Below are 23,102 nucleotides of genomic sequence, written 5' to 3'. Positions count from 1 at the left end.
TAAAAGTGTATCACTGACCTTTTAAATTTGAAGAAATTAGTAACATAAAAATTCCAAATTGAGCGTGTCACTGGTGACTTCTGGACTTACATAATCATGAGATGATATAATTGTGACACGCAAGTATTCTCGAGTGCGCATGTCACTGCTAATCTTTGTTTTCCGTACAGGAGAGAATTTAATTCTTCATACTTTCCACTAATAATCCACCAAAATGATAAGTGAGCGTATCACTGTTAAATCTCCACATACCGGAATGTATCTAAAGTTGTTACACAAAGATAATCATGTGTGCGTATCGCTGACGATCCTCGGTATGCACCTCCACCTGTCGCTAAGCAGCCACAAAATAGATTCTACGCACATACGGGTTATGTCGTGACGTAGAACATTGACCTGAAGAAGAGAGATGAACACACAAGGAGCGCCAAGCTGAAAACAAGGAAGATTCCACCGAGGCAGAAATTCGATTGATGACGTAGTCCAAGTAAGAAGAACACTATTTACTTATACATTTTTAAGTAGCTCACACTGTAGCTCGAGAACACTTTCAGTTGCATAACAGCTCGAGGGCATTTAGCATGATGTGTGTATTTAAAAAACGCCGTAGAGATACAATCAATCAATCAGGAGTTTGTTAAAGCGTGACTACTCACCCGTAAGGGTCTCAAGGCGCTAGGGGTGGGAGTGTTAGGGGGGGTGCAGGTTCCATTCCATCGGAGGGGGTCTGTCGAAGAGCCAGGTTTTGAGGTTTCTTGCGAAGATGGGGAGCGATGCTGTCTGTCTGAGGTGGAGCGGAAGGGCGTTCCATGCTTTGGCCGCGAGGAAGGAGAAGGAGCGGCCTCCCGATCTGGTCTTTCTGGTGCGGGGGACCACGGCGTAGGAAAGCTGGGCTGATCGTAGGGTCCTTTGGGGTGCGCGGAATTTGAGTCGGCTGTTCAGGTATGCTGGTCCGGTGCCGTGGAGGGCCTTGTGTGCGTGGGTGAGCATCTTAAAGGTGATTCTCGCCTCGACGGCGAGCCAGTGGAGTGTGCGCAGGTGCTGGGAGATGTGGCAGTGTTTTGGCAGGTTGAGGACCAGTCTTGCTGCGGCGTTCTGGATGTTCTGTAGCTTGCGGATGAGGTTTTTGTTTATTCCGGCGTGGAGTGCGTTGCCGTAGTCGAGTCTGCTGGTGACCAGGGCGTGAGTGACTGTCTTTCGGTGTTCGAGGGGGATCCATTTGAAGGTCTTGCGAAGGAGGCGGAGGGAGTGGAAGCAGGAAGATGAGACAGAGTTGATCTGGTGGTCCATTTTGAGCTCGGAGTCCAGGAACACAACATTTGCAACGGACATCCAAGTGACGTAACACATAGATGTTATACCTTGTTAAGTAGCTCTCCGATGAAATTGAATTAAAGCAAGGAAACCCACAAAGAGTAGCAAGTGAAGCAATAGAACTCCTTACATATTCAATGTATATCTTTGAGGCTCAATTTGGAAAGGCTTTCCCAGTTCACCCATCCAAACATAAAATAATATCGTCTTTTCTGTAGTAATCACAGCGCAAAGACTGATCCAACACTTTATTTCCTCCGCAGTCTCTAAAGTCACAGAAAGACTTTTACCAAGGAGAAACAATTGGCATTAGCTAAATTATTTAAATTGTCCCAATACTTCTTGTTAGGAACAATTCGCAATAGATAAATTACTTGAATTGTCCAAGTGCCTCCAAAAGGAAAAATAAGTCCAAAAGCCTTGGTTTGCCAGTTAGGCGAGATGAAATGTTCCCAATTATGAAGAAAAGGAAACAAATTTCTCACCAAATCCTTGTGTTGAGATCTTCTCTTGTCATCTTTCTTGCAGACTATGCCAGTGAAGCATTCTGTATAGTAAATCGAGGACACAGGAATGCCATTTCAAGTAGTTTAATCCAAGAGAATAAGATCCCATCCATCAGCAAAGAGACATGAAAGTAACTGACAGTAAACGGAATGTTTTCATGCAAAGTACTATAATTACATAGTTAAGATTCCATACCAACATAAGATGAAACCTTACTAACATAACATTACAGTACAATGAGTGAAATACCACACGCTGGTTTGACCTGCGCTCTCGTGCCCAGGAGAGGTTGGCCACACGCCTGTGGGATTCTCAGGGAGCAGGAGGTAGTCCTTCAAATGTACCCCCGACCACAATTGCGCAGCTTATGGCTGAGATAACCCGTGAGGCTAGAGGCAGGATTTGGAATCCTTGAGACGTCTGCCCCTCCACCAGGTAAGAGCAATACTACCGCTATGCCAAAATGTATGCCCTTAAACCTGGTGTCTACATTCATGCAGCACACCCTTACCCAGAGATATCTGGATGGTCCATGTAGTTGATTAAAATGTCACACATGGTGCATTATAGGAAATGTAGTCAGTTAGACCTGGCCATATTGGTGTGGGTCTCCCGTGCATTTTTTGTCTTTGCCTGCTGTGTTTTTGCTGTGTGTTGGACTCCGTTGTGCTGGCCTAGATGTTTTGGGAACTTTGCCGCTGTTCAGTGCCAAAGTGCAAGTGCTCCCTTTATAAACTGTTGTTATGGATTAGTGATTCCATGATTTGCATATTTGATTTACTAGTCAGACCCTAATGCAGTGCACTGTGTGTGCCCGGGACTGTAGATCAAATGTTGCTAGTGTGCTGCAGCACTGATAGTGCCACCCTCAGAAGCAGCCTGTAAAAGGTGACCCTGGCCTGCAATGGCAGAGCCTGTGTGCAGTCTAGTACTGCCATGTTGACTTGGAAAGTGCACCCACTTGCCAGGCCCTAACCTTCCCTTTTCTTAAATGTCAGTTACCCCTAAGGTAGGCTCAACATGTCTGAACCTGGGAACAAGGTAGGAAAATACATTTTAGCATGCCTGAACTCAAAATGTTAAGATGCATCTTTTAGGGAGGGTGCTTTTTGCATTCTGTGTTTGAAAACACAACTTTTAGAAAGTAGGATTTTTTCCTACCTAACCTTCCAGTGTGCCTCTGCGAGGTTTGTGTATTGCATGTCTGGCTTTTGGATGACAGGGGCTGGAGAGGGGCAGTGGCTTGAGACATCGGATGAGTCAGGTCTGGGCTGAATAGACCTGGGCTGCATTTGGAGTAGGGTTAGGAGATTTCTTTTCACCTGAATGGGCCTGCTCTGCCTTCAACAATACTGTCTCCAGCTTCTGCCAAGAAGTTGCAACAGTGAGGACAGAACTGGTTTTGGCTAGGGCACAGACACTCTCTGCCTTCAGAGAGCAAAGGAGTTGTGTGTATAAAAAGAGGGGCCCATACCCCAGATTTTTAGATCACTTCTGGAAATCAAGAGGAACCTTTGCCAAGGAGTAAAGCCTGAGAAACTGAGGAGGAATACTGCCCCTGTGCTGTTTGCTGTTTGTAGTTGGCTTGCAGTGGCTACCTCCTGTTCTGAATAACCTATATTTGAGGATATCTTGATAACTGTAATGTGGATTTTAGTTATTTGGCCTTGTTTTGGTTTCAGATAAAGATGCCCTATTTAAAAAAATATATATTTCTATTGAAAAGTTGCATGACAGACAACACAGCCAGTATTTACACAGAAACATTTGCAAGTTACATTTAGCACCGTACTTAGGACCAAGGCCAAATAGCATATGTCTTAAACAATGTTTTCCCCGTCCCTTCATCTCCGTATTTCCATTTCTACCACAGGTGATACACATATCTCCCACCTACAGGAATTCCACTGGGACCATTTCCTATCCCACTTCTTCGGGCACCTCCTAGCGATAAACACTTCTTTCTCAGCTGCCATACATCTGTCAAGCTCTTTCTGCCAGATCGCCACTGCCGGCGGTGCCACTCCGCCCCCGCCTCTAGCTATTTCTCGCTTAATTAGCATGAAGCCCAGCGTTGCAAACTGTTGCCTTGTCTCAGTAAGGTCTGTATCCTCCCATATATTAAGCAAGCCCAAGCGGGGTGTCAAGGTGAGCGTTTTCCCCAGTGCAGATTGCAAATGGGCCACCGCTCTGTCCCATAGTCTCCGCACTAACGGGCAGTCCAACACCATATGATAAAAGGTGGCGGACTGTCTGCAACCCTTCAAACATAGGTCATCCTGCCTAGACCCAATTTTTGCTAGCGTTATCCCTGTCAGATAGGAGCGATGTAGAATACGAAGTTGGATTAGTCGAAATCTAAGTGTGATGGCTGCCTCTCTAGATGACATCAGCGCCTGTCTCCAATCCTCCTCATCAATCGGCCCAAGGACCCCTTCCCAATGCTCCTTAAGCTTCCCAAAGGAATCAGGCATATTATTACTTTTCTATATGTCAGGGAGACCGCCTTGGATTGCAACGGCCCATCCAGCAGGCGATCTTCAAGGGGTGGCGATTCCGGTATGTCTTCACAACTGGGGAAGGCCGCCTGTAAACCGTGTCGGATTTGTAGATATCGAAAAACCTCACCCGGGGCCAATCGTTAGGCCTTTTGTAACTCCTCAAATCTGAGAGTCTCACCCTTTTTTACCCGGTCTTTGACAGTCGATATACCAATCATATCCCATTTGTCGAACCCCGGGTGCTGGCAGAGCATGGCGAGTTTCTGCGAGGACCATAGTGGTGTCGCTTCAGTAATCACTCCTGCCCAGCCCATATGTGAATTAGCTAACCTCCAGATCTGATTGAGTGGGGCCAATATATTTCTGCTTCCTAGTGTGAGAATAAAGAGCCCCAAGATAACCTAAACGGTCCATCTAATACCTGTCTAGGGCACATGCCGGGTCATCTGGCAGGGTGTATCGCCACCTATTTACAGTCACCAATTGCGAGGCCCAATAATACAACCATATATCAGGCAGCGCGATGTCTCCATCATATCATCCTTTCATTAATTTCTGAAACTCAATCCTCGGACCTTACCATCCAAGAGTAGTGTGCGTAACTCCCCTTCTACTGCGACAAAGTAAGTATCCGGAATCCTGTGCAGGCAGTTCTGGAGAATGTACAAAAATCGTGGAAGTGCCAACATCTTAAAAAGAGCAGCACGGCCCATCAGCGACAGAGGCAGCGACCTCCAATGCTTAACACCAGCGTGCAGCCTGGCCAACGGGGGTGCCAAATTACGGCTGTAAAAGAGAGCCGGGTCCGGCGTGACAAAGACTCCTAGGTACTTAAAAACGACTTCTGAGACTACGAGCTTACAATCTTTTGGGAGGCGGGGGGTCTGTCCATGGAGCACATACAACACGGACTTGCTCAAAATAATGGCGTATCCTGAATACTTCCCGAAATCCGTGAAAATGTTTAGCACCATGTGGATGGATCTTTATGGATATGCAAGATATAGCAATATATCATCTGCATAGAGAGATATTCTATCTTCACACTCTTGTGACCATCGCATACCTATTACCATTACGTCACGCTGAATCCACGCCGCCAAGGGCTCCAGCATGAGGGAGAATAGCAGCGGCGACAGCTGGCACCCCTGTCTGGTGCCTCCCCGCAGGGTGAACGGTCGGGACATATAGTTGTTTACTCTAACCTGCCCCAGGATATCGGTATATAGCAGCTTCACCCACTGTATAAATTTAGGACCCAGCCCTGCTCTCGCCAGAACTTCAAAAAGATATGGCCATTCAATCGAATGGAATGCTATGGAGGCATCAAGTGAAAGTATGACTGCATCCTCTTCCAAATATTGCCCACGCACCAGCACATTATGGAGCTGGCGGATATTAAGAGCAGTGTTTCTCCCAGGCATGATGCCGGACTGGTCTGGGTGTACTAGTGAAGAGATCACTGTTCCCAGTCGCATGGCGAGGACTTTTGATGCCCTATTTTTCTAAACTGGTGTGGTGTCCATTTGTAGTGTTTTCACTGTATTACTGTATGTGTTCACAAATGCTTTACACACTGCCTCTGAGATACACCTGTCTGCTCATGCCAAGCTACCAAGGGGGTGAGCAGGGGTTAGTTTAGAAGTGTATCCCCCTTAGGCTGACTAGAAGCAAGGGCCTCTATTTGGACAGAGGAGCCTACCTCTGCCAACTAGAGAACCCCATTTCTAACATAGTCAAATTTATAAACAGTGCAGTTACTGTTAGACATCAGTTGAATAGCGTTATATAACCAATGAAATAGTGTTTCACAGATAATGTTTATTTGTCTCCCTATTTGCCACATAGATACACATGTGGTGATACAGGTATTGCCTGCAGATGAGGGAGAAGACCAGGGCCAGATGGAGGAAGGACAGATTGTGGTGCCTGTGTGTCTCCCAAGTAACTCACATGGCCAGGCCAGCGGCGTATTCATCCCCCCCCCCACAGGCAGCTGAAGTAGAGCTGTAGGAGATCCAACAGCCACCCACTCCTAGAGGCAATCCAGTCACCTGAGTCCGGCATCTGCGCCCCACGTGGGCGCCAGCTGGCATGGCAGGTATCTCAGTCACAGGCGGCATCCAATGACAAGATGTTGTTTGCGGGCTGGAGAAGGCAATGCTGCAGGTTCAGTGCCTGCAGCAGAAACATATAAGTTTGAATAATGACAACTCATCCAAAGATTCAACAACTTGACCCAGCAGTTGGCTGAAAACCAAGGCAGCATGAACTCTAAAATGGATGCCCTTACAGGTACCATTAGCCAACTGTACACTGAGCTGGCTGAGGACAGGAGCCTGCAAAGGTGCAGGGAGAGGAGCAGAGGCATCAGGTTGGAGGTCATTACAAGGGCAATAGGAAGGCTTGCGCAGAAAACCACAAATCTTTCACAAGCGCACTGTGGCCATACAGGTCAAGATGGGCCGCCTTTTCTCTTACAATGCCTCCAAATTGTGGAATTCGCTTCCAATGAATATCCGCACCCAGCCTAACCTCCTTTCTTTTCGTAAGCTGTTGAAGACCTGGCTGTTCCCTTAATTCTTCCTTTCTCTCCTTACTCATTCTATCATTAGCACTGGGACGCTTACGGGCAGCCATGCGCTCTAGAAATCTGTAAACATAAACATAAACTACAGTGGTGATGTGTCACGGGCACAGATTACAGCAGCTGTAAAGGCAATTCAAACAGCCCACATTGGCTTTGGGGTTCGTGCTCAGACACAGGACAGTGAGCTATCAACCCTCAGTAGTCTTTACGCATCATCAGATGCTTGTGTGCTGCCCTGGAGTAGCAGCTGCCCACCTGTGACTACACATGGCACCAGCTCCAAAACAGGACGTGTATTAACCCCATGGCTGCTAGGCGTTTTCCCGTCCTGCGCTGGGTTTTATTCTTTTTCATTGTTTTATGACGAGCTGGCCTTGTCATCCGCGCACGGCAGGTAAGCGCCATGACGAGGCCAGCTCGTCATTAGCCTCGAAGGGGTTAAAAAATAAATTCACAGTGACAGTATGGCATTATGTCTTGTTCTGCTTCTTTGCTGTTTGAAGTGATGAAACCACACAATATGTGCAAACAAAGGACATATCTTTTATCTGAAGAACAGGTTGTCCATCGGTGTGTTTGTGAATCCTGAATTTAAAGGGAGTATATTTTGAGCATCCAATTACTTGTTGTGGCATGTTGTATTTGTATTGTGTTACTGGAGATGCCTTACCATGCAAAGTAATGCTTGGCTATGTGGCCCCTGCGCCTTTTCCCCTCGGCTGCACTTCTTTCCTCAATTAGCTGCTGGACAGGTGTGCCAGGGTTCCCCTTCACTGAGTCTGATCTGGTCACGTCAATGGGTAAGCCTCTCCTGCAGGCAATGTTGTGGAGTATGGCACAGGTTGCCATAATGTGGGCGCAGTCGTGGATGCATACAACAAGGCTCTTGCACTCATGTGCAGGCACCTGAAGCGCAATTTGAGGAAGCCAAATGGGCCTTCAATCACAGATCCGGTGTACATATGTGCCGTCTTGTACTGCCTTTCATGTTGGTTGTTGGGAGACAGGTAGGGTGTGAGGATCCATGGCCTCAGGGCATACGCACTGTCACCTGTTAAAGCAAGTATAAGGGCGAGACAACATACAGGGAGTGATGAATGTAAAAATACATTTACATTTTTGACATTGCATTTTAGTACCTAGTACATAACCTTCATCAAAATGTCCTCTTTCTAATCACTGGTATATGCCACTGTGCCTGAACATGTAGGAGTCATGGGTGCTCCCAGGATATTTTGCTATGATATCTATTCTGATATTGTTTGCATTGCAGACAACTTGGATGTTCAGGGAATGGGTGTTCTTACGATTCATGAGAATGGGATGGGGAACATGTGGACACATAGGTCCCGTCTATGCACCTGATGACCTGTGGGAATCTGGCTATTAAGTAGAATTACATTTTCACAGTTTGCATTTCCATATCATTCCTGGGCAGGTGGGTGTGTTGGTGTATGTAGAGGAGCAGGGCATCTAGGAAATTATGTTAAAAGAATGCAAAAGTGCACTCTCCGATACGCCTCCAGCCACTACTATCACATCTTGGTAATTGCCCTGGCTAATAGGTGGAGGGAGCACAACACCTAAACATGGGTGGGGATTGCAATGCTGCGCTCTGTACTGCTTTCAAGGTGTGGCTTTAAGGTGACTATTAGCTCCAAGATCACATTGCTACTCTGTATGGTTTTTATATCACAATCATGTACAGGGAAGACATAAATGTAAATGTAGTATACTTGTAAAGCGCACAGCTGCCCATCACCGGGGCATCCCGGCGCTGTATAACGCTATGGAACCCATCCTGGCTCTCCCTGTGAGATGCCCCTCCTGGGCACCCCAAAGGTGAAGCCAGGCATCACAGTGTTGTAGGGACTGTTGTGGAGATTAAGCAAGCTATTGCCCAGAGTTGCAGCGTGGGACCCCATCATTAGAGTAGGCGCCGAGGCGAGAATTATCAAGTCCGCAGACAATGAGCCCAAGACCCTGCCGCGTCGGGAATTGAACCCTGGTCCCAGGCCAAACCTCTGCATCAGGGTCTGCCGCTCTAACCATTGACTGAAAAGTTATCTAAGCACCAATCTGTAGTGTCGAGCCTCACTCAATTTACAATACCGGTCCCCTTTGAATGATTTGCCGTGAAAACACTGCCAATACTGTTAAGTAATATGTATCATTGTTATTTCATAGATTCCCCTGACGAAGGGCAGTTTGTTCAGCCCGAAATGCATTGGGATGTATAATTGAACATGATTCTTCAGTCTTTGATTTTGTGAATATTCAACAATTTCAGAGAAGAATACTCAATAAATAACTATTGAGCAACCAACCTACGATGTCGACGCCAGTGATATCCTATTGAATGTTCATAGACTGTTCACTGTTGTATAATTATGTTTATGTTCTCATAAAAACATTAATTCATTGCATGTATATTTATGGTTTACACTCATCCGAGTGATAGATGCAGTGCATGAGGTTCCTGGGAAATTTCCCGGATGCCCACTTTGCTCTAACCATTGAGCCACACTTCTCCCCGTAGTAGAAGTCCCAGATGCATTATGTGGTTGTTCATTCAGCTTGGGCCTGGTTACCAACTGTTCTGACTTGGTGGTAAATTGCATGTGTAAATGGGTGGTTTTGTGCAATTTGTGACTCGTTTATAAATGCAGTTTGTAACTCGCAATTAGGGATTACCTAATTGGGACTCACAAAATCTGGGTGCAATATTTAACTGGTCGCAAAACGTACGCATTGCTATTTTTGCTTTGCGAATGCTTGTCTTACATCGCGTACAGCTGTTTTCTCATCCGCAAAACAATTTGTGACCGGTTTGCGACTATGTAATCCATAGTACAACTGGCCCATTATTGCAGCAGTCAATGTTTATGGTAACATTAGGGAAATCAATAGTGAAAAACTGGCCACCAGTCTATACTACAGGCCCACAAACGGCACAAACTAATCACACCCCACTCAATGAGCAGTCAGACCAGCCCTTGGCCCTGTCAGAGTGCCGTGTAGGCTAGGATGAACCTGAGTACAATCATAATTTTGCACTGTATTGTTAGCCTAACTGCTACTCTAAAATTGCACCAGTACAAGATACATAGGGGCAGATGTATCAAGATTCCAGTTTGCACTTCTCAAATAGCGATTGTTAAGGAATCGCTATTTGAGAAGTGCAAAATGGTATGTATGTAGAATTTAGCTATTTATTAGCGATTCCTTAGAATTCCTTAATTGCGATTAGCAAATTGCTAATCGCAATTATGGAATAATTTCCCATTCATTTCTATGGGCCAGGAGGCTCATAGGAATGAATGTAAAATTATACTCAATTTGCGATTAGCAATTAGCTAATCGCAAATTGAGAATAATTTCAAGGGTGCAAGGGTGTCTTAAGGACACCCTGCTGCACCCCTGAATTTGACATGTACATGCATATGACGCACATACATGCCCTAAGGGCATGTATGAGCGTCATATGGTACCTTTAGAATTTAAAAAAAGTGCTTTTTGAAAAGAATTCGCAAATTACCACCAACTACAAGTTGATGGTAATTTGCGAATTCTTAGTCAAAAATCGCAACACTGAAATGATTGATACATTTCAAATCTAAAATCACAATTTGCTATTTCTTAAAAGCCTCGCAATATTAAGGAATCGCTAAATTAGCGATTCCTTAATATTGCGAGGCTTTTTGCATGATACATTCCAAATCCCGTTTTTTTTGTCGCAAACGCTGCTATTTTCCGAATCGCAGCGTTTGCGACAAAAAAAACGGATGATACATCTGCCCCACAATCTGGAAATGATGGTGTACAATTGCATTAGTCCAACGTCAATACAAGCCAGCAGCAGAACTTCACACTTCCCCGCTTCACATTATTAATAAGGCCCTCAACCCTCCTGCAAAAAAACTTGGTGGTGTGTTTGGAAGATGGTTCTTCTAGTAGCACTGAGGATAGGGATTCTCTTGTGTTCTGTACTAACAATAAATATATTATTGTTTCTCCAGCCGTCTTCTGCCAGCTCGCCCAGTGTGAAGTGTGCAGAGCCCACTCCAGCAACATCCTTGCTGTCATCTGTGAGATGCAAGATTGGCTACCCAATTTTCAGAAAATCAGAGGTAAGTCAGTAAATCACAAGGCCTGTGCAGCCAGTGAGATTCAGTGTTCAGTGCAAGATACTGCATTTTTCCCCTTTGGTATCTTGGGGCCTCATTTAAATTTAACAATCAGTCAATCAATAGGGATTTGTATAGCGTGGCTACTCACCAGAGAGTAGCTGAAGGTGCGGGGGGCTGCCAGTCCATCTTGGCGTGGAGGTTCATTCAAAGAGCTAGGTCTTGAGATCCTTCCCGAATTTGGCAACAGACAGGGATTGTCTGAAGTAGAGGGCCAGGGTGTTGCAACTTTCTCCGGTTCTGTTCTTATGAATCTGTGGGATGGTGGCCGAGGCAAGTTGGGCAGAGCAAAGTTGTCTGGCGGGTACGTGGAATGAGAGGTGGTGATTCAGATATGCTGGTCCTGTGTTGTGCAGAACTTTGTAGGCACGTCTGAGGAGCTTGAAGGTGATGCTCTTGTTGACTGGGATACAGTGGAGTTGTTGAAGGTGTTGTGTGATGTGACTGCGGCAGGGAATGCTGACAACCAGTCTGACTGCAGGGTTTTGAACGTTCTGAAGTTTCCTGATCTATTACTGGGTGACGTCGGCATAAAGTACGTTGCCGGAATCAAGTATGCCTGTGATGAGTATGTGGGTAACAATCTTTCTGGAGTCTGTAGGGATCCATCTTAATGTATTTCGTAGCAGACAGAGCGGGTGGAAGCAAGGTGAGGATTTGGCATTCATTTGGTGGTTCACTGTGAGCAAGGAGTCCAGTATGATGCAGAGGTTACTTGCGTGGTTCTTGGGGGTAAGAGGGGTTCCTTGTGCGGCGGGCCACAAGGAGTCGACCCAGGTTGAGGGGGCGATTCCCAGAAGGAATACTTTGGCCTCGTCCGAGTTGAGTTTGAGGAAGCTGTCCGTCACCCAGATGGCCACAGCCTTCACCCCGCGGTGGGAGTTGGTTCTGGCGACTATGGGTTCATTGGTGAGGGAGAGGATAATCTGGGTGTTGTCAGCGTAGGAGATGATGTTGAGTCCTTACTTATGCCGTAGGATATCATGATGCTTTTTAGTTAGGTTACGTGGACAGATACATACAGTGCTAAACTCTAGGGGCCCGATTCACAGAATGAATTTAAGACTCAATCCTAAACTTACTACTATTTTGGTATTCACAGAATGCACTTACTACTTTAGGCATTCACAGAATGAACTTACTACTTTTGGTATTCGCTGAAGTTAGGATTTTGTCTTAAGTCTGTCTTAAGTCTGTCTCAAGTCTGTCTTAAGTTTGTCTTAAGACAAACTTAAGACAAAATCCTAACTTCTGTGAATACCAAAAGTAGTAAGTGCATTCTGTGAATGCCAAAAGTAGTAACTGCATTCTGTGAATACCAAAATAGTAGTAAGTTTAGGATTGAGTCTTAAGTTCATTCTGTGAATCGGGCCCTAGGTATCTAGCTGCTGTAAAAGACTGACATCCCGACGTACAGCCAACTGATGTTGTCATTTTTGGAATGTTTAGGCACCAATCATAATAAAACTTTACAGTGCACACACAGGAACATCAGAACGTTAGCAGCTGTTCATAGAACTTTTGTTTTTGCACTATTCTTTAGCACAAAATGAGTCCTTGCTTTAAAAATTGACACAAGAGCATATTTTGAGTAAAATGTAAAGCAAAAATGCAGGATTTTCGTTTCACGGAGGTACTTGTAATTCTGTGTAATTTTGCAAAACGTCCTGTAATTACACAAAAGCATTTTAAAAATTCGCACACCTCTATCTACGCTCCTGTTTCCAACAGGATCTGGCAAGATCCTTATGCTATCTACGAATCCCCATAATTTTGAGCATTTTGTATGTCTATTTCACTTCATCTATAGGTCCCACTCTGAATACTTTTGCAAAAATCTCATGTGATATTGTAAAATGGCGATCTATGATATATTTGTAACTGACTTTTCCTTCTAGAAAGCAATAGAACTGCAAGGATAGTCACTGCCTGAATACAAACTAACTTCAATATTAGCAAGCATTACCAAGGCGTAATTTTGATGCTTTTCCCGAGTGCAAAGATTCAACATGGGCCTACTGGCCACGTGAACAGAATGTTCACCACAATAAACATGCATTTGTTTACAAAACATCCAGGTTTCTTTAAGAATGCTAAGTAATGCTGCTTGTGTTTCTTAGCATTCTAAAAGAAATGTGCCGGCCATGATTGCTGTTTGCAATTAAAATCCACGGTTATGTAAATAGGGAGGGCGGAACCCCCACTCCCTAGACAAGAAACCGCTGCTACACTTCAGAAAACCAATAAAGTGAAGAGGCTCAGAGCTTCACTCCCCATGGTAAAAGGTAATCACAAGAGCCTCATTAAAAAGAGAGAAGGTAGGATGGCAGATGAATTTTTGGAATGTATCACTAATGAAGAAATGTAATTAAAGGTTAGTAACTTTTGCTGCTCCAGAGTTGGAACGTTCATATACTGATCTCCGGGATTATTATAACCAAGTCATAGAGAACAGTGAGAGGCAAGACAAAGATGTGCCTTAGTTAAAGAGGTTCCATTGCATTTCTTACCCTAAGGCAGTGATCTTCAAACTGTTTAATGCCTCCTTCCCCTCATGTAAAAGAAAAAAAATATCATCGCTGTTCCACAATTTTTCACAATTATGTTGACAAATTGGCAAAGTTTAATAGTATTACCATATTTATAAATTGCACTAAAGTTTTTTTATCCCTTTTAAAGCAGCAATCAAATAAGTAATTGTGATACCTACTATTCTGATAGGCCAGGTGTTAGTAAAGTGTAAATGTATCCACTTTGTGAATATTGTTTGAGAGGGAGAGGTTTGAGGAACATTTGAAGTCTCTTCTCCTCTGACACCTACTCCCAGCCAGGATATAAATCATTGTCACTCATTTTTTTCCATTTAAAACCAAGCACTGTTATCATCATAATGCATTTTTTGGCCAGAGTTTGGCTCCACCAATCAGGGTAGCTCAGCCTGCTCATAGTCCTTCATCCTCCTCCTCTTTCATCTCGCGAGATCAGCTGTCATCGACCCCTCACGCGTCATGTTTATTTGTGTCCGAACCTGAAACTAGATAACATATTTTGAGGGACGTCCATGGCTAAGGATTAGCCTTGAAAGGAAAGTAGACATGCAAGAGCATCACAGATTCTATACTTGCAAACAGGTAAGATTTTTAGTCCATATGAAATTGAACTTAGAGTTTACTTACTCCAGAACGAGGGTGGGAAGAATCGAAGCCAATCGCTGTACTCTGGGTGGAATAATCCTCAAGTCCTTAATAGAATTGAAACTTTCTGTTACGCTAGCTAGGAAATGTTTCATTCTATGTCAGGACTTGAGGCAAGGATTATGCTTGTTTAAAGCTTACTGACCACCAAGTGGGCCATTGGCAGAACCGGTTTAAATTAAATCCATTTGAATACGGGGTCCGAGGACCAGTCCACAGCGTTAAATATTTTCGAGGGACATGAGTAAGGTGGGGATCTGTGCACCCCGTCCAGAAGAAGAAGCCTAGCTTCGAAACATGTCGACGCACACATTAGGTGTTGTACATTAACATACAAAATACCTCAACCCTGTGGGGTTCATAATGCAGAAATAATTCAATGCGTAATACAACCATTAGGTAGTTCATAATGCAGCAATAATGCAATGCGTAATGCAACAATCAGGTACTTTGTAATGCAGAAACAATGCAATGAGTAATGCAACAATCGGGTAGTTTGTAATGCAGAAATAATGCAATGTGTAATACACCAATCAGCTACTTCGTAATGCAGAAATAATGCAATGAGTATACACTCCAGCACTGATCACGGTGCTTTAGACGGTCTCCCCTCCACTCGTACTGACTCGCGGTCATCTACCGCCAACATATGCCCCCAACATGGGTATGGTGTTAACCAAAGTGCAGCTACGCACTCCAGTCCCGGCACTGCCACTCCTCGGCAAGTACGGGCCGAGATATGAGCTGAAGCAGAGGCTTGCGCTGCAAGAATGGGAGAGGCCGAGAGTGTTTCTCTCTGAGTCCGCACCCCGGTCCAGGTGGTGACACATGTTACCTGGGGGGGTGACCTCGCTCTCCTCTCCTGTTCTCATGACTTGGGCCTCTGATGCGACTTTGTGGATTCCGGGCAGTGGCGATAATGAAGATCTCAGGCTGCAACAGGGCACACGCACACAGCGTCTCTGAGACTTCCTTGAGCTGAGAGTGTACCTGACCGAAGGGCAATCCTCACGAAGGTCTCAGGTTGCAAGAAGCACACGCACACAGCATCGCTGAGACTCACTTGAGCTTCGAGTGTGCAGGATCACAGGACAATCATCACAAAGTTCTCAGGCTGCAAGAAGCACAGGCACACAGCGTCGCTGAGACTCACTTGACTTCCGGTTGCACACAATCACAGGCCAATCCTCACAAAGGTCTCAGGCTGCACAAGCACAGAGCGTCGCTGAGACTCACTTGGACTCCAGGGGTGCATGATAACAGGGCAATCCTCACGAAGATCTCAGGCTGCACTAAGCACGTGCACACAGCATCGCTGAGACTCACTTGGACCCCAGGTGCGCGATAACAGGATAATCCTCACGTAGGGCTCAGGCTGCATGAAGCTCACGCACACTGCATCACTGAGACTCGCTTGGACTCCAGGTGCCCACGATCACTGGGCAATTCTTAGGAGGGTCTCAGGCTGCCAAAAGCACACGTACGCACTGTCACTGAGACTCACTAGGACTCCAGGTGTGGACGATAACAGGGCAATCCTCACGAAGGTCTCAGGCTGCACAAAGCACACGCACACAGAGTCACTGGGACTCACTTGGACTCCAGGTGCACGATAATAGGACAATCCTCACAAAGGGATCAGGCTGCACGAAGCACACACACACAGTGTCGCTGAGACTCTCTTGGACTCCAGGTGCCCACAATCACAGGGCAATTCTTATGAGGGTCTCAGGCTGCATAAAGTACATGCACACAGCGTCGCTGAGACACACCTGGAAACCTTTGTGTTCCCGAGTTTCCACAACAGGGAGCCAGCTCACCTCGGGCTTTCGGGGACAGGTTACTTCAGGACACAGCACACAGCAAAGTCCTTTCAAGCAGGGGGACACAGCACACAGCAAAGTCCCTTAGCCTCTCCTTGGTTAAATCAGCAAACTGTAGGCCAGCCCCAGAACACACAATAAGGGTCAGTCCTTTCCTTCAGTCTCTTTAGCTGTGTCTTCCTTGGCAGAGGTTCCTCTTGACCATGAAGTAGTTTCAATCCTTTTCAGTCTTGATCAATCCAATTCCAACGTTCAGGGGTTTCCGCTCTCATAGTTATTCCCCTAAATGTCTTTGAAGTCTTTGTATTCAGGGGGGCACTGACCCCTGTCCAAACCAGTTCTGGGTGTCTCCCTGCCAGTGACACCTTCTTCCTTTGATAGTGGGGTCTGGGTCCTTAATCACTCAGCAGGAGATGGAGCCATTGGTTTATGGCAGCAACCCAGGCCTCTTCACCTCCAGGGGCTACTCCTCCCCCCTACACTCCAGATGCAGGTTAGCCTGTTGTTGTCTCATCTCCTCCCATGGGTCAAGACATTCCCCAGATCCTATCACTTTCAAATCCAGACAGTCAATCCACAACCAGGCACAGACACAGAAATGTTAGAGCACAAAAACCCAGCCACTTCTAAAAGATTGGTTTCTAAACACACAATGCAAAAACCACCTTCACAAAAAGATGTTATTGAATTGTGAGTTAAGGTACACTAAACTTCACCTCTCCATCTTAAGCCTTTGGGAATATAGGCTGGAAACATATTACACAGCCTACCCATTCTGTCCTATGGTCAAGATGGCCTTTCAACAGTGAAAAACAAAATGAAGAGTATTTCACTGTCAGGACATGGTAGACACCTCAGTACATGTCCTACCTTCCACATACACTGCACCCTGCCCGGTGGGTACCTTGGACCTACCATAGGGGTGTCTGATGGGCAAGGTCTGACAAGTGGGTGCACTTTTCAGGACAACATGGCAGTTTAACAAACTGTGGAGCTCCACGTTGAGCCCCACGCTCTTCAACGTATATATGTCCCCTCTGGAAAAAATAGTCACCCCTCATGGGATTAAACTCCTAACGTACGCTGACGACACCCAGCTGGTTGTGTCTCTCTCTCAGCAGGAAAACCCTTCCACCAACCTTTATTCCTGTTTGAGAGACATAGTCAGCTGGATGGACAGTTCTCACCTGAAGCTCAACAGCGACAAGACAGAGATACTGGTAATGGGGAATCAGGCTCATTTCCGTCCAGAATCTCTATGGCCCCCATGCATGGGCAAGCCCCCTACCCCTAAATCCGAGATCAAAAGCCTCAGACTATGGCTAGACCATAATCTCACCATGCACACCCAGGCTAGGAAAACGGCCGGGGTCTGCTATGGGCTTCTGCGATCCGCCCGGAAAATTCTTCCATTGCTCCTTTTTCCCCAAGGAAACTCCTTATCCAAGGCCTTATCTTGTCTCGTCTGGATTATGGCAACGCATTGTTTCTGGGTGCCCCGCGGAAAGTTACCACCAAACTTCAGGTGGTGCAGAACGCGGCCGCACGGATCCTTACCAACACCAATAGCCGGTGCTCGGCCAAGCCAGCCATCAAAGCACTTCATTGGCTGCCCGTGGTAGAAAGAGTGCAATTTAAGGCGCTCTGTCTTACGCACAAAATCCTCAACGGCAAAGCCCCTCCCATCTTCAGAGACCTGGTGACTCCTTACACCACCTCCAGACCTCTTCGATCTTCTAATGCCCATTTAACTCTGCCACCCAAGATCAAGAGAGCGCGATCAGGAGGTCGGCGTTTCTCCTACAACGCCTCCAAATTATGGAACTCCCTTCCTCCTGACATTCGTGCACAACCTAATCTTCTGGCTTTCCGGAAATCTCTGAAAACCTGGCTGTTCCCGTGAGCCTCCCCTTTCTACTCCGCCTGTACTTATTCAGCGCTGGGACGCTCACGGGCAGCCATGCGCTTTAGAAATCCTGTAACATAACATTAACATTAACATTTACCAAACTGTGTGCAGGCACTGTAGTGGCAGGCTTGAGTTCTCTCTTTAAGGCTACTTGTGTGGGTGGCACAATTAGTGCTGCAGGTGCACTAGTAGTATTTGCATTACCAGCCCGGACACACATAGTGCACTTTACTAGTAAGGCAAACATACCAATCATGTTCAACCAATTACCATTACACTTTACACAGGGAGCACTTGCACTTTGACACTGATCAGCAGTGGCAAAGTGCCCAAAGCATCTAAACCAGTGAAACAAAATCCATCCCAGCATCAAAAGTAGAGGAGGTAGGGGAAAAAAGTCTGGGGTAATCATGCCAATAAATGCCAGGTGTAACAGTTAGTAGGTAAGGTTGGCACTGCCATTCAGCAGTAGTGGCAGGAGGTGCCAGCTGCAGTGGAATAACTTGGGTGGCACTTACAGTTTTTTACAAATTAACCACTGCCGAACCCCACAGGGTATTGGCAAGCCTCAACTGTAAAAACATGTGGGAGGAAGAGAGCCAATGTTTTAATGACAGTCTGAAGCAAAACCTTGCAGAAAGTGTATGCTCCTGCTGAAATCAAATGATGATAACATTGCATCTGGCCAGGAAAGTTAAATAAGTTGCAAGGTAAGGTATGGGAATGAAACAATGATTATGAGGGTAAATTATGTGTGCTCCCAGATTTTATTTTTTTCTCACTATGATTAAACTATTTCTATTGTTACTTCCACCTGCAGGTCCATTTTGCCATAACATGGCAATTAGACGAAGCTATGTTTCCAGGGACTTCAGCAACATTTGATGTCAATGTGACTAGGTAAGAAAATAATGCTATGGAGCCCCAGGCAGCAGTTTCTAATTGCAATATACTTAATGCACCAGCAGATGTAGCTGACGAGAAGGCCATGCATATCGAAGCAGAAATGTGCTCAGTGATAAAAATGTTTGCTCATTTGTTCTCGGTACTTGAAGTTCTACAGGTCCTTTTAATACTTTTTTGCTTGGGATCTTTAGTTTCCTGAAGGCCATTCTATCCATTAATGTTTGCCCTGCTCTGGGGTTGAGACGCAGGATGGAGTAGGGCCAGTGTCTTCATTAGGTTAATTAAGGCAGCAGCTATAGTGCGCCACCTGTTGGAAGGCCAAATAACTGAAAAAGGCCAAGTGAAAAAAGCCGCAGTTTTCAGTGCATGTGACCCCATGTGGAAAGCATTTTGCACAATTTAGTTTCTTCATTTGTGCCCTCAAGGCAGCAGAGGGATTTGTGGGTGCTAAGAATGCAAATTTCCCATTGTAACTCCAGTCCTAGATTATTTTGTGGAAAGTTAAAAGTTCTCCCGTCGACATGGTAGAGATACGTTTCCGATCCCCGCCCCAACGGGATCTTGTATCCTGTCGGAGGTGGTGGTCTTTCCCCTCGACCTCTGAGATATGACTGCGGGTATCATAATGGCGGTCGGAACAATGGCCTGGATGTCAGGTGGACTGCCACCGATGGCCTGTAGGTGGCGGTCTGCCCAACATCCTAATCAGGCCTTATAATTTCAATGCCATCTACTGCATCCTGCTATTGCACTTGTCCTAGGACATGCTGATTTCCTGTAGAAATTGTCAGCAAACAAAGTTGTAAAATCATAAGGAGGTAGAAAACATCAATTTGGGGTATGTATTACAATTAACATTTAAAGGTACCTCAAGTTAGTGTTGGTCGGTAACTTGACCCACATGAAGGAGCTGCTTCCGGAAGTCATTTTCTGTTGTTGTGATGTAAATTTGTTTGGATAATTTAATGCACGTGCTCTATTAGAACGTTGGAATGTTGGCTGCTCCATTGAGGACATTGGAACAGCAACCGGCTTTAAAAACTACTGCTGTCAACTTTCCAATCACATCCCCCAGAATAAAACAGCATGGATTAGCAAATGTTGCGTTACAAGTAAGGCATGTTTGCTGTGGTGGTGGGGCCCTAGGCCCACATGGTGTAGTAAAGGACTGACGCAGACACCAGTTAGATAGTATAACTATGGCCACGAGCACGTGCGCTCGGCCCCTTTTATTGGCAGCGTCACCTGACCCAGTGACGTCTGTGGTGGGTGGGTGATTAGTGTAATACAGGGCTGCAACAACTAGACTGTGTCTTTGCAGAACACTACATCCCTCCCAAAGTTCAGGGAAAAGAAAACAAAATGTCCAACCTGCAAGAAAGTAGAATAATACCAAATTACATCCCCAACAGGTTTTCTTCAGACTATCGGCTGGGAGAATGTTGAAGACAGTTCCTGGATTACAAAGTCAGTCAGATGAGCTTCACCTCAGCGGTGTACTTCAGATCATCCTTGTCTTGCTGCGCTTATGTACATTGTTCAACACTTGGGGTTGTCTGGAGCAGAATAGGGTTTGACCCTTGAGGGGTCTCGCAGGTGTTCCTAGTCCAGTGGATGACAACGCTTGTTGGTTGATGGAGATGATTGCGGCACGAGAGGTCTTTCTTTGGATTTGCTGATCTTGATGCTTTCACACCTCCTGCCGGCCAAGTAACTTCCGACTTGCCTGTCTAGCCGGACTCCTCTCTCACTGGAGCCTTGAAGATTGGCCTCTCTTGCTTGGACTCTTCTCTCACTAGAGACGCTGGGAGGACCCTCTTGCCGGACACGATGGGACCGGGTGGACCGTGCGGGGCTTCGCATGAGCCGCGCAAAGGCGTCGCTGAGGAACTGCCAACGGACTCACCGCCAAGTCTTTCATGATGTCCTTGGGGGTGTTGATGTCATCCGCCAGGATGTTCTTGCCGTTGGGACATGGGTTCAGTGTCTTCGCCAGACCGTTTCTCGGTGCCAGGTGTTTACCTGGGGCCTTCATGCTTCCTGTTGCCTGTCGTGGAGCTGCCGCTGCTGCACCTCTCCCATCCGGATTCCTCTCTCACAGGACATGCGGCCGAGGCCCTTGTCCCCTGGACTGCCACTAGATCGCGTGGGCTGTGCGGGTCGCTGCGCAACTTCGGACATGGCCACAGTCGAGTCTTGTGTAGTCCACAAGGGTTGATTGTCTAGTGCTCGGGTATGCTCTGCTTCGGCAAGCTTCAGGTTCACGGGGCACCCATGCGGTTCTTCAGTGGTTGGTCTCCTCAGGTGCGAGTTGTCGGGATTACTGGGATCCACACGGATGTTGCGATGTTCTTCGGACAGCACCGATGTTCGTGTGTGCTGACTGTTGCAATGCTCCATGGACAGCACCGATGTTCCTGTGTGCTGACTGTTGTTCTCTCTCTTCTTCTGTGGAGTGATGTTGTGTTACTCCATTCTTCCTCTTCATTCTCTTCATCGACGCGGTCAAGTCTTCTTTCTTGCTTGCTCGTGCTAACCAGGCTTTTCCATGTAGCGGGCCCTCTACATGTCGTCCCCGTGGTCTTGTCCATGTGGTAGGACACTGTCTTCCCCTTACTTGGTGACTAGACCTGTCGTCGTATCTTTCTGGTACTTGATCACTTCTGTTGTCCTCAATCAGGATACCCTTCTTTGGTCAATTCCATCATGACCCTCCTGTCTCGTCGGGTTCCTTTGGCTCTACTGTTCCTCCTTCCTTTTCTTTCTGGCGTCGCGCCCTTCCTTTCCATGTTCCTTCTTGCGACGTGGTCTGGTCCTCTTGCTGTCGTTGGCCTTCCCGATCAGTCTTCCCCAGGCGGCGTGCACTCCACCTGTTTCTTTCTGGTCTGGGCATAGCTCTCCGGCATGGTGTTCTTCTCTTCACTGACTGGACCGTTTGTCGCGATCTTCTCTGTTGTTGCTTTTCTTTCCTTGGCGACCAGACTGGGTGGTCGGCTTTCAGCTTGGGCATGAGTTGTCATGCTGTGCTCTTTGCTTGGTGGTCGCTGTTCACCGTCACGGTGATTTGGCGTTGGCGCGCTTTGACTGCGCGGAGGAGGGTTGCGTCACCGCTCCTGGTGCATCTCTGGTGCATGACGCCATGCGTGCTGACGATGGCGTTCTGGTTGCTGCGAGATGTCGCTGTCTTTCTTGGGAACCTTTGTGCGCTGTCCCGTGGCGTTGGCGTGTCGCTGTGCAGCGTCACTGGCGCTCCTGATTCCTGGCGCTCCTGGCACGTTCCGGCGCAGTGCTACGCGGTCCTGTCGTGCGGGTGTGGAGTTCTTGCGCCATGTGGCGCGTTATGCGCGCTTACTGTTCAGGGTTCTTGGACGCATGTTGCGAGTCGTTGGGTACTTGCTGCTTTGGCTGTCGTTAGGCACTTGCTGCTTTGGCTGTCGTCAGGCACTTGCTGCTTTGGTTGTCGTCAGGTACTTGCTGCTTTGGACCGTTGGCGGGAGTAGTTGATGCTGCGGTGAACACCTGTGGCCACAAGGCGTCGCTGCTCTCTCCGTCGCCTGATCTCGGCAGTCGTTTCCCTGGACGTTCTTCCAGTGCTTGGATGCTTAGTGAGGCGTTCGTGCCTCTTCCCACATCGCGCTGGACGTGGCATCCGCCGACTCCTTGCTGGTGTGTGTGGGTGTCACCTGCGCTGTTGCGCACTTACTGGATCTCTCTTGCACTTGGTCACTGTCGGTGTCGTGACTCCACTATCAGCGTTGCTGTGTGTGGGTGGCAGGTTTTATTATGCTGAACATTTTCCTTTGGTTCGTCCAAGGCTTGTTCTGGTTCTGTGAGATCCTTCTTCTGCCTGCAATTGCTGCCTTCGGCCACTAGATGGCAGTGCTGATGCAGGCAGAGCTGTTTCTTCCCTCGCCAGGAGTCCTTCGGCTTATGGAGCTGCCGGTGCTGAGCTCGGTGTTGCGTGGGCGTAGGTGGCACCACGGTCACCCTGCTGGGTTGGTGTCCTGAAGCTTCAGGCTCCTTTTGGGCCGCAGGTAGAGGGACATGCAGCGCTTGTAGTGCGCTACCGGAGGCTTCTTCGCAACGCTGGTGAGTCACGCGCGGGGAGGGGTGTCAGTTGTGCTCCAGCTCCTCCCACTCCTCCGTGGAGCTGGGTGCCACTGGATGTTGC

General features: G+C 46.9%; 1 protein-coding gene across 1 annotated transcript in view; it reads left to right on the top strand.

Annotated features, from left to right (window-relative positions):
- Positions 1–23,102, top strand: part of ITGAE (integrin subunit alpha E) — a 771,961-nt gene that overhangs the window by 637,691 nt on the left and 111,168 nt on the right. Inside the window, exons 23-24 of the mRNA XM_086955032.1 lie at positions 10,932–11,042; positions 18,846–18,925. Coding sequence (XP_086811158.1) covers positions 10,932–11,042; positions 18,846–18,925 — 191 coding nt within the window. The remainder of the gene's footprint in view (positions 1–10,931; positions 11,043–18,845; positions 18,926–23,102) is intronic.

The sequence above is a fragment of the Lissotriton vulgaris genome, chromosome 2_1 (assembly GCF_964263255.1).
Source record: "Lissotriton vulgaris chromosome 2_1, aLisVul1.2, whole genome shotgun sequence".
Classification (NCBI taxonomy): Eukaryota; Metazoa; Chordata; class Amphibia; order Caudata; family Salamandridae; genus Lissotriton; species Lissotriton vulgaris.
The sequence above is the reverse complement of the archived record's forward strand: the minus strand, read 5'-3'. Positions and strand labels throughout refer to the sequence as shown.